The sequence below is a fragment of the Saccopteryx bilineata genome, chromosome 8 (genome assembly GCF_036850765.1).
Source record: "Saccopteryx bilineata isolate mSacBil1 chromosome 8, mSacBil1_pri_phased_curated, whole genome shotgun sequence".
NCBI classification, from domain to species: domain Eukaryota; kingdom Metazoa; phylum Chordata; class Mammalia; order Chiroptera; family Emballonuridae; genus Saccopteryx; species Saccopteryx bilineata.
In genome coordinates this window covers 70,470,694-70,483,131 of record NC_089497.1, presented here as the reverse complement: position 1 = coordinate 70,483,131, position 12,438 = coordinate 70,470,694, and the positions used below count along the sequence as shown (strand labels likewise).

At 40.1% G+C, this 12,438-nt stretch overlaps 1 protein-coding gene across 6 annotated transcripts in view; it reads left to right on the top strand.

The window, feature by feature from the left end:
* Positions 1-12,438, top strand: part of YEATS2 (YEATS domain containing 2) — a 127,112-nt gene that overhangs the window by 30,304 nt on the left and 84,370 nt on the right. For all 6 annotated transcript variants that reach the window (XM_066240932.1, XM_066240933.1, XM_066240928.1 and 3 more), the window contains 3 exons: positions 4,348-4,465; positions 10,091-10,188; positions 11,053-11,145. In XM_066240932.1, the coding sequence (XP_066097029.1) occupies positions 4,366-4,465; positions 10,091-10,188; positions 11,053-11,145 (291 nt within the window). In that variant the 5' untranslated portion in view covers positions 4,348-4,365. The remainder of the gene's footprint in view (positions 1-4,347; positions 4,466-10,090; positions 10,189-11,052; positions 11,146-12,438) is intronic.

Here is a 12,438-nt window from a genome sequence, read left to right as displayed (position 1 = left end):
GGAACATTTGTCTGAATTGAAAGTGATTGTGCTGCTCCTCCTCATTCCCCCTTTCCATCTGATGGGAAAAGGTGTCTTGAATGAGAGCACAGAATTCAGGTTCTAATGAGATTCAGATGTTATGAGGATCATAGGATTTTATATTGAGAAGACACCTCACATAGTATACATAGCAGATTTTTCAGGCACTTAACCCAGTTTTACTCCTTCCTTCCAGAACTGGCCACATCTTGTAAGATGTGTCTGCAAGAGAGGGTTCTAGGTTTTATTTTTTATTTTTATATATTGATTTGAGAGAGAGGGAAGGAGAGAGAGAGAAACAGTGGTTTATTGCTTCACTTATTTATGCATTCATTGGTTGACCCTTGCGTGTGTCCTGCCTGGGGATGGAGCCTGCAAGCTGGCCCTGTTGGCACTGTGCTCTCATCAGTGGAGCCGCCCAGCCAGGGCTCTAGGTTTTCTCTGACATGGGAACTAAAACCTTTTACTAAGGATTTCTAGTGACTATATATTACATAAGTTTTGTGTCTTTAAATTTTTTTCATCTATTGATTTTAGAGAGAGAGAAGGAGGGAGAGAGAGAAACATCGATTTGTTGTTCCACTTACTTATGCATTCATTGCTTGACTCTTGTATGTGCCCTGACCTGCAGCCTTGGTGTATCAGGATGGCACTCTGCTTAACTTAAACTACCTTGCCAGAGCTGTATTTTTATATGTAATGTTTTAGAGATTGTTTTTCTTTTAAGGTTTATTTCAAAGTGTAGAATATTAAAAGGTTTTTTGCTTTTGGTCTTTAACCTTTTTCAAAAACTCAAGACTCATTTTATGTTACTTGAATGGGTGTAAATGCAGGCTAGTTTTCTTTCTTATGTTGTACATGACAGGAAATTTATAATTTTTTTTGCTTAAGTTTTTTAATTGAAAAATGAATATTTTTTGAGGTTAAGTGAACATTTACTATATATGATGAAGCTGTTTCAGTGTGATAAAAATGTTATTACAGGAATCAGCATTACATATATTTCTGTATTTGGGTTGGTTTCCTGGGGAGTAGAAAATCCTTTCTCACAGACAAATACTAACAGCAACAGATTTTTTTAATGGTTCACAATACCATCTCAGTATTCTTTTTAATTTTATCTGGTTCAAACCTGTTTCAGGTTTGAATCTGGCAGTATCCGATAACTGCTCACATTTCCTTTTCATAAATCTTGAAGCCAGACAAAAAGAATCCAAAACTTAATATTACCATGGGTCATTTGTTACACATTCAGTTCGCTTATTTACTACATCATGATGATAGCGTGCTTAGGCAGATGTGCCCAGCCTTAGCTAGCATACGCTTGAATGTCGCACGTGTGTATACTTTAGTATTCTTCCTGGACTGAAGCAAACCTGAATTATTTAAGCGTTATAAGTACAAGCCTCAATCTTCCCAAACATATTTATCAGAAGCTCAAGTTTGTGCCCAAAGATGACAGCAGAAGCTTGCCTATAGAGGCTGCATAAAATGGGAATTACCTTGGCAGAAACGGTAACTCATTGGTGGTTTACCTGCCCAACCCCCTCCACCACCAAGTTCTTCCCTTTTTTTATCTTCTGTTCTCCTAGTTGTTTTTGTTTGTTTGTTTTGTATTTTTCTGAAGTTGGAAACGGGGAGGCAGACAGACTCCCGCATGCGCCCGACCAGGATCCACCTGGCACGCCCACCAGGGGGTGATGCTCTGCCCATCTGGGGCGTTGCTCTGTTGAAACCAGAGCCATTCTAGCGCCTGAGGCAGAGGCCAAGGAGCCATCCTCAGTGCCCGGGCCAACTTTTGTTCCAATGGAGCCTTGACTGCGGGAGGGGAAGAGAGAGACAGAGAGGAAGGAGGGGGGGGTGGAGAAGCAGATGGGCACCTCTCCTGTGTGCCCTGGCCGGGAATTGAACCCGGGACTTCTGCATGCCAGGCCGATGCTCTACCACTGAGCCAACTGGCCAGGGCCTGTTCTCCTAGTTTTAAAGCAAAAGTTAAAAGAGAGTTTTCACTTTATCACTTTAAGTAAGGGTGAAATAAAATACTGTTTTCTTCAGGGATTCCCAGTCTTTCTGGGGAAGAGCCACTGTCATTCTTGAGATTACTTGAGGGGGTGGTGGGAAGAGATTATGTGGGTTATGAGGTCCATGGAATGGATGAGTGAAGATGATGCTGAACTTACTCAGATTTCATGTATGAAATCCCATACAACTCTTGGCCAACTGCAGAGACAGGTGGTTACTGAGGAATTAAGGCGCAGAGACAGATTTGGAGATCTGCCCAGATGTCTGCCTCTGATTTTAGGTTTATCTGAGAGTAAGGGTATTGTTGTTTTTTCTTATCTACATTAAGGAAAAAGAAATGAGGTTTATTGATTTTTGTTTAACAAAACAACCAAACCTGGCCAGTGGCTCAGTGGATAGAGTGTTGGCCTGCTGTATGGACATCCCAGGTTCAATTCCCAGTCAGGGCAAACAAGAGAAGCTACCATTTGCTTCTCCCCCGTGCCCCCTCTACCCCTCTTTCCTTCCTGCAGCCAGTGGCTTGATTGGTTCAAGCATGACCTCAGATAATGAGGATAGCTCCATTGATTTGAGCATCAGCCCCAGATGGGGGTTGCCCGGTGGATCCCGGTCAGGGTGCATGCAGGAAGGAGTCTGTCTCACTGTCTCCCATCCTCTCACCAAAAAATCCAACAAAAAAAAACCCAAATAAAAAATGTATTCATGTAAGTTCCCCAAAATTTTTGGGGGGCTAACTAAGACTAGTTGCCAACCAAATGCTGAAGGTAGGACTTGACTCTCACTTTTTATAAGCTTTAAAAACAAGAAATAATAATTGAATTCAGGGTCTCTACAAAAATACTCACTTATATTCTGAATTAGAGCAGGTAGGTAATGATGATGAATAAACATTAAATGGCTTGATTAAGTATGTTTATTAATGCTGAAGGTTTTTAGAGCATTTTAAAGCTTAGGGTATTACACAAGATAACAGTTATAGAAAGAATGTTCTCGTAAATCCAGGATTACATATGGGTATGTCATTACAGGCATCCTTCTTCCAGCTGGGTCAGTGAGTCTCTGGGCGGGAGAGAGAACTGGACTGAGCTGAGAGGCTCTTAAATGGTTGGTTCTGTTTTAACTTTGAGGGAATAAAAAATAAATATTTTTGAGTTAACATTTCATTTTTATTAATTTTATTCTAAAACTTTGTAATTCCCTAATAAATAAGCATTACATTTTTGCCTTTGGTTAGGTACATAGTCTCTGTTAGTGATAAAGCAGAGGTTTGGAAATCAGAAAACTCCTCTTGTCTTTTCTGTGTCATAGCTGAATGCTGTATGTATGGGGCAACTCATGTAACCATCCTGGGCCAGTTCATACTCGCTGCCCAATAAGGGAACCACTAGCCACGGATGGTTATTGAGCCTTTGAAATGTGGCTAGTCCAGACTGAGATGTGCTCTAAATTTAAAATGCACACTGGATTATAAAGACTTAATACAAAGATATGAATGTAAATTTTTTTTTTGCTTATTTGTTTATATTGATTACATTGTTGGAACAATAATATTTGGCTTTATTGATTAAATAAACTATTATTAGAATTAATTTTACCCATTATTTTTTCCTCTTTTAAATGTGGCCACTTGAAAATATTAAATTTGTGTTCACATTATATTTCTTTTGGACAGTGCTGGTCTAGACAGCATACCCTACACTGATTCATGAAATATTAATAAGTGCTTAATGAAACCGCTTTTGGAAGAGGAACAGTGTCTAGTAGAACTTTTGCAATGATATAATTGTGCTTTTGGCTTTGGAAGGGATGTGTACATATTTACACAGATTTTTAAGTGTCAGTATTTTCTTTTTTCCTTCTTTTGATACGTATCAGCCTTGTTAATTTCCCATTACCACAGCTGAAGGCAAAAAAAGAACATGGTTTAGTATAATACAGTCAGGTAGGAATTAGCACATACAGTGAGGTTGAAAATTCTAGAGAAATAAATATTGGAAGAAGAAAGCACAGCAGCTTCACAAAACATTCTTGGATGTGGCTACCCTGCCCCACAACCCCATTTGCAATCACCTCTAGTTTATGACAAAATTATCTTGAAGTTTATAGTAGTAGTATCCTACCAGTTTTTGCCAAGAGTAAATTATCAGTAAATTTCTGTGAGCCAATATTATTTTTTTAAAGAGAGGTATTTTTTTTCACACTATGTGTTAGTATTCTTTTTCAGTGTTTTCTTTGTATGTGTGTACACATATATGTAAGTGTAGTATCAAGCTGTGTTGTTAATTGTTTATTATTGCTTCACAGTGAAGAACAGATGTCATCATGTCTGGAATCAAGCGAACAATCAAAGAAACTGACCCTGATTATGAGGATGTATCCGTGGCCCTTCCAAATAAGCGGCATAAAGCAATTGAGAACTCAGGTAGGAATTCACCTGCCTTAGGAAATTGCTTATTTGTTAGCACGTATGACTGCCTGTGAGAGTTACAGGAGCTAAAATGAAATGCATTTTCACTGTTGTGTATAATTCAGAGCTTTGTGAGAGGGATTAACTCAGTAAGCTATGTGGCATAAGAAGAAAGAAACAGGTAGTGAAACATCAGTAATGAGACAGGCTGTAAGTTTTAGCTATTGTTGTATGTTACGTGTAATAGTCTTATGATATGTGGTCTACAGTGTGATATCTTGTGAGATGACTATAGGTGGTACTTGGATTCAGGTTTTTTATATTTCAATAATTTTTTTTTTTTTCCTGAAGCTGGAAACGGGGAGAGACAGACAGATTCCCGCATGCGCCTGACCGGGATCCACCCGGCACGCCCACCAGGGGCGACACTCTGCCCACCAGGGGGCGATGCTCTGCCCCTCCGGGGCGTCACTGTGCCGCGACCAGAGCCACTCTAGCGCCTGGGGCAGAGGCCAAGGAGCCATCCCCAGTGCCCAGGCCATCCTTGCTCCAATGGAGCCTTGGCTGCGGGAGGGGAAGAGAGAGACAGAGAGGAAGGAGGGGGTGGGGGTGGAGAAGCAAATGGGCGCTTCTCCTATGTGCCCTGGCCGGGAATCGAACCCGGGTCCCCCGCACGCCAGGTCGACGCTCTACCGCTGAGCCAACCGGCCAGGACCTCAGGTTTTTTATATTAATAGTTATATATTATTTTAATGTCTTAGGATGATGGTTTCATGAGACTTGTAGTTTCATAACTTCTGTTTTTAAGGATAAAGTTTAAATTATTTTAAAATATTACTTAATAGTTTTGGGGTTTTTTTGTGACAGAGAGACAGAGATGGACAGACAGGGACAGAAAGACAGGAAGGGAGCGGGATGAGAAGCATTAATCCTTAGTTGTTCATTGATTGCTTTCTCATATGTGCCTTGACTGGGGGCTACAGCAGATCGAGTGACCCCTTGCTCAAGCCAGCGACCTTGAGCTCAAGCTGGCGAGCCTTGCTCAAACCAGATGAGCCTGTGCTCAAGCCACGACCTTGGGGTTTTGAACCTGGGTCCTCTGCATCCCAGTCTGATGCTCTGTCTACTGTACCACCGCTTGGTCAGGCTTATTTAATTGTTTTAATTAGATGTTTCACATGGTTCTCTGGTGTGATAGGTATCTTGAAGGTGATGTGTGAAGGATGGGAATTTGGGAAACATTGATCTAGTTTACCCCTGCACATAGGGCTAGTAGTGACTCAGGAGCATTAAATTACTTGCTCAAGGTCATATAATTAGCTGAAGAGCAGATTATCTATTATGTGTCTGTAATTTCCCAGAATGTTTCAAGCTATCTAAAAAAAATGGTGCTAAATTTGAGTTTTTAAAACAAATTATTACTGAAATTTATTTTTCATTTAAATAATAAATCTATAGAAATTAATACTTATAGCTGAGTAAGGAAGGCATCAGTCATAGAAAAGGTGTTGTGCCTGCAGTGATGCAGTGGATAGAGTGTCAGTGAGGATGCAGAGGACCCAAGTTTGAAACCCTGAGGTCACCAGCTTGAGTGCGGGCTCACCAGCTTGAGCTCAGGGTTGCTGGCTTGAGCCCAAAGGTCGCTGGCTTGAGCCCAAGGTTGCTGGCTTGAGCAAGGGGTCACTTGCTGTGCTATAGCCCCCTCCCCCCGATCAAGGCACATACGAGAAAGCAGTCAATGAATAACTAAGTTGCTGCAACAAAGAATTGATGCTTCTCATCTTTATCCCTTCCTGTCTGTCCCTATCTGTCCCTCTCTTTGTCTCTCTCTCTGTTACAAAAAAAAAAAAAAAAGGTGCCGCTGCTATGCAAAGATGAGGACTCCTAGAGTTTAACTTAAAGAAAAGTCCTGTTTTTCTAAGTGCAATCAAATCATACTGACCCCTGCCCCGAAGTCTCTGTGGACTGAATATTATCAAGTGGTAATTCCAAATAGTGAAAACATTTCAGTGCAACTTTCCCCCCATTCAGTTGTAATTTTATTTACAAGGAAATGTATCCTTTCAGAAACAAGCCAAATAAACATGAAAGAATTATAAAACTCAAATGTATCACATGGCATGACTTTTTAAAAACAAAAACAAGCCTGACCTGTGGTGGCGCAGTGGATAATGCATCGACCTGGAAATGCTGAGGTCGCCGGTTCAAAACCCTGAGCTTGCCTGGTGAAGGCACATATGGGAGTTGATGCTTCCAGCTCCTCCCGCCTTCTCTCTCTCTCTCTCCCTCTCTCTCTCCTCTTTAAAAATGAATAAAGAAAAAAAGAAAAAAACAAAAACAAAAACAAGAATAGGAAAAACTGAATGTATTAATAAACATCATAATTTTAGTTTAATTCTAATTTAATTTCCCAGATACTCAGCAGGCACAGTTTTTTTGTTATTGAGTCACAATTTGCTATCCTTTCTATTGGTGTCCATATTCTACCCAATTCCCAATCATATTTTTATTTTTCAAAATTTTTCTCGCTAAGTATATTTGGTAGGATGCTTTCCTTTGCTTATATATCGGTATATATAATTTTTTTTGTATTTTTCTGAAGTTGGAAATGGGGAGGCAGTCAGATAGACTCCCGCATGTGCCCGACCGGGATCCACCTGGCACGCCCACCAGGGGGCGATGCTCTGCCCATCTGGGGCATTGATCTGTTGCAACTAGAGCCATTCTAGCGCCTGAGGCAGAGGCCATAGAGCCATCCTCAGTGCCCGGGCCAACTTTGCTCCAATGGAGTCTTGGCTGTGGGAGGGGAAGAGAAAGACAGGGAGAAAGGAGAGGGGGAGGGGTAGAGAAGCAGATGGGCGCTTCTCCTGTGTGCCCTGGCCGGAAATCAAACCCGGGACTCCTGCACACCAGGCCAACACTCTACCACTGAGCCAACCGGCCAGGGCTGCTTATATTGTTTTGTTTTGTTTGTTGTCTGTTTTGTTTTTACTCATTTCATGAAAGATAATTTAGAAGAGTTTCTTTTTGAGAAGCTTAAGATTAAAAAAAATCCAGCAATGATTATCGTCTCTAAGGAAACGTTTAGTCTCTCCTAAGTGTACCTGCTGGTTTCAGTATACAAGGTTCATGTCAGTGCTGGTCAGCCTGGTCCCTACTGCCCACTAGTGGGCGTTCCAGCTTTCATGGTGGGCAGTAGCGGAGCAACCAAAGTATAAATAAAAAGATTTAACTAATGTAGGTTGTTTTACAAAGATTAATTCTGCCAAACTTAGCAAAAATCCAACATAAAGTACTTGGTAAGTAATTATTATGTGCTTTAACTTGCTGTCACTCAGCTTTATAAATTTTATAAAGTAAAGTTACTTTCCTACTTTACAAATCACCAGTACTGTGGAACTGGTGGGAGGTTAGAAAATTTTACTACTAACAGAGATACAAAAGTGGGTGGTAGGTATAAAAAGGTTGACTACCCCTGGTTTATGTAAAGAAGGATAAATACAACAATACTAGAAAATATTTTTTACCTCAAGTATGAGAAAAATTGGTCATTTGCCTCTATGCAGAGATATCTACAAGAACGTTTTATACCATTACTTGTTTTAAATTGCGAGTCCAATGGCATATTTTATGGGAAGAAAGTGACCTGAGTAATCAAAGAGTGACAATTTTCTCTGCAGATTTACATAATACTCCAAGGCATGAATGGTGATTTTTTTCAACTTACAAATATAGTATCAGTTTGTAAAATCTTAGGTTGTTCAAGTAGTAATTTGGTTCTTTTTTTTCCCCCTTGTATTAAGCTACATTTTATATCGTAATTTTTTTTTTTAAATGAGAGGAGGAGATAATGACACTGATTCCCACATGTGCCTAGACTGGGATCCACTAAGCAACCCCCATCTGGGGATGATGCTGGCATCAGCGGAGCTATTTTTGGTGCCTGAGTCTGATGTGCTTGGACCAGTGGGGTTATCCTCAGCACCTGCAGCCCAAGCTTGAACCAATCAAGTCACTGGTTGCGAGAGGGGAAGAGGGAGAAAGGGGAAGAGGGAGGAGGAGAGAAGCAAATGGTCACTTTCATGTGTGCCCTAACTGGGAACTGAACCTGGGACATCCATATGCTGGCTGGCACTCTCATCCACTGAGCCAGACAGCCAGGGGCAGATTGTGTTGCATATAACTTTGAGTAGTCATCATCTGAATTCTGTCACTGTAAGAGGAATTTTTTTCTTTTGAATTCTTTCTTTACTCATTCCTTTGTGTGGTTGTGATCAGAAACAGCTCAACTGCTTGGTAGATTCTACTCTACAGAAGGAAACTTCCTGCATTCTTATGAACGGCTCTCATATTACTGCTCTAGTTAACTTTTTACTTTCTCCTAAGTCACCAAATGTTTCTTTCAGAATCTTCATGGGTTTCTTTTTAAATTTTGTTTTTTGTAATTTTATTTTGATATAATTTCAAAGAGGAAAGTTGCAAGAAGTGCCCCTATGTGTTTTATTAAAATTAATTATCAATTGTTTACATTTCACCTCATTTGGTTTATCATTCTCTCTCACCTCCAAGTTTGAGTGTGCACACATACAAATGCACACATGCATGTGTGTACATGCATACAGATATATATGCAGATCATTCTTTCTAAATCATTGGAAAATAAATTGGACACATGTAAACACTTCTGTGTATTTCCTAAGGACATTCTCTATTAAGCACAGTACAATTATCAAAAGCAGGAAATTTTATCTTTTATCTATTACAAGATCTAATTTGTGGTCCATATCCAAGTTTCACCAGTTACCCCAGTATTGTATTTTATAACTATGTCTCCATCTCCAGGATCCTGTCCAGGATCACACAGTGCATTTATATAGTTGTCCTATCTCTGTAGTCGCTTTAAATCTCCTAAAACTTTCTTTGACTTTAATATTTGAATTATACAGGCCAGTTACTTTGTAGAATGTCCTTCAGTTTAGGGTTGTCTGATGTCACTGTGATTAGATACAACTTTTTTTTTTTTTTTTTCATTTTTCTGAAGCTGGAAACAGGGAGAGACAGTCAGACAGACTCCCGCATGCGCCCGACCGGGATCCTCCCGGCACGCCCACCAGGGGCGATGCTCTGCCCACCAGGGGGCGATGCTCTGCCTATCCTGGGCGTCGCCATGTTGCGACCAGAGCCACTCTAGTGCCTGGGGCAGAGGCCACAGAGCCATCCCCAGCGCCCGGGCCATCTTTGCTCCAATGGAGCCTCGGCTGCGGGAGGGGAAGAGAGAGACAGAGAGGGAAAGCGCGGCGGAGGGGTGGAGAAGCAAATGGGCGCTTCTCCTGTGTGCCCTGGCCGGGAATCGAACCCGGGTCCTCCGCACGCTAGGCCGACGCTCTACCGCTGAGCCAACCGGCCAGGGCACAACTTTTTGGCAGAAATACCACATAGTGAGGTAGTCTTCTCAATGCATATCAGAAAATCCATGAGGTCAGTTTGCCCCAGTATTAGTGGTGGTAACTTTTCATCGTTGGTGCAGGTGTGGCCAGTAGGTTTCTCCATTTCAGAGGTACTGTTTCCTGGGCTCTTCTTTGTTTGTTGACTTAAATCAAGAGAAGCACTGATTAATTAGGTCATGTGTTCCTTCTGCAGCTCGAGATGCTGCTGTGCAGAAGATTGAGACTATTATCAAGGAACAATTTGCACTTGAAATGAAGAATAAGGAACATGAAATTGAAGTCATTGACCAGGTATAATAATGATAAGTTAAAAAAAACAAAGCTATTGAAAAAAATATATATATAACGACTTGAAAAAAACCTATTGAGATAGAATCATGATTTATTTTTGTCGTTTGTTGTTATTTTTAAAAAGAGCTTTTTCATGTTTAGAAAAAAAAATTTTTTTGCAGGAAAAGGTAAAAAAATTATCTAAAATTTTACCCCCAAAAATAATTCCCCTTTGCTTTCATGCTCAAACTTTATATTAATTAAAAAAAAATTTTCCCATTGATTTGAGAGAGAGAATTATCAACTTGTTGTTCCATTTAATTGTACACTTATTGATTGCTTCTTGTATGTGCCCCGAGTAGGGATTGAACCTGTGACCTCAGTGCATTAGGACAAAGCTTTATCCACTGAGCAACCCTACCAGGGCCTTTATTTTTTTTTTAACTATTTTTAAAATTGATCTTAGAAAAAAGCATTGATTTGTTGTTCTACTCTTGATGCAGTTGTTGGTTGACTCTTGTATATGTGCCCAGACCGGGGGTGGGTGGAGGGGTGTGGAACCTGCAACCTAGGCACAGCACCATGATGCATTAAACAGCTAAGCTAACCAGCCAGGGCCTTGTGCTCCCGTCTTTGTGCACATTTCAGTGATTATGCATGGGCATACATACTATTAACATGTATATACTCTTGAAGAAACACTGGCTTTTGTCACGCTTTCAGATCCTTTGCCAGTTCAGATAGGTGGAAAATGGTCATTTTGATTTGTCTTTGATTATTAGAGAGGTTGAGCTTTTTTTGGTCATTTGCATTTCTTATTTTATGAATTATTTTTATATCCTGTCATTGCCATTTTTAAAAGTAATGAGTTATATTTGTTTTTAGCGACTAATTGAGGCAAGGAGGATGATGGATAAACTGCGTGCCTGCATTGTTGCAAACTACTATGCTTCTGCGGGTCTTCTCAAAGTCTCCGAGGTAAGTTTTCCTCATGCAGTCCTTTCCAGCCACCCACCTTTGTTGTGGACAGGGGAGTTAGTGTTGATGTGAATTCTGGCTTTGGAAACATTTCTTATATTGACCTTTAGAATTCAGCAAGTTAGCCTCCTTTTCTGGGAATGTGCACAACTTACTGTGTTCAACCATAAGCCTCTCTTTAATCATACCTCTCTACATTGTTAACAAGCCTAAGTAACTTTTTTTCCCTTAATCCTTCTCCTACAAATATTTATCAGTGTTGTTAGGCTTTGCAGATAGGAAAATAACTTGCCTTATTTCTCTTTATTTGATTATGGTTGGCTTTGGATTGACTCACTTTCTTCTGACCTTTTACTGCTAATAAATAGCCATTTTTTGTTTCAGTAGATCTGCCCTCTTCAAGAAGCCCTGATATTCCCCCTTACTTTTTGTGAAAAATTTCAAATACACAAAAAAAAGTTACAATAAGCACTTGTTAATGTATCACCTAGATTCAGCAATTTTAACATTTTGTTGCCATATTTGCTTTATCTACTTTGTTTTTTTCTAAAACATTTGAAAATAAATTCCAGGCATCATGACACTTCACCTCTAATGTATCTCCTAAAGGCCATTCTTCTCTGTAGTCATAATACCTAAGAGAAGGATGATTCATTAATGTTATCTGTTAGTCAGTCCATATTCAAGTTTTCCAGTTGTCCCCAAAAGCTCTTTTTTTGGAACAAGTATCTAATCAAGGTTAATGGCTACATTTCGCTATTTTGTTTCTCTAGTTTCATTTTATCTGGACTTGTTCTCTGCCCCCCCCCACACACACACAAATACACACGCGCACACACACTAATTTGTGGTCCATATCCAAGTTTCACCAGTTATCCCAGTATTGTATTTTATAACTATGTCTCCATCTCCAGGATCCTGTCCAGGATCACACAGTGCATTTATATAGTTGTCCTATCTCTGTAGTCGCTTTAAATCTCCTAAAACTTTCTTTGACTTTAATATTTGAATTATACAGGCCAGTTACTTTGTAGAATGTCCTTCAGTTTAGGGTTGTCTGATGTCACTGTGATTAGATACAACTTTTTGGCAGAAATACCACATAGTGAGGTAGTCTTCTCAATGCATATCAGAAAATCCATGAGGTCAGTTTGCCCCAGTATTAGTGGTGGTAACTTTTCATCGTTGGTGCAGGTGTGGCCAGTAGGTTTCTCCATTTCAGAGGTACTGTTTCCTGGGTTCTTCTTTGTTTGCTGACTTAAATCAAGAGAAGCACTGATTAATTAGGTCATG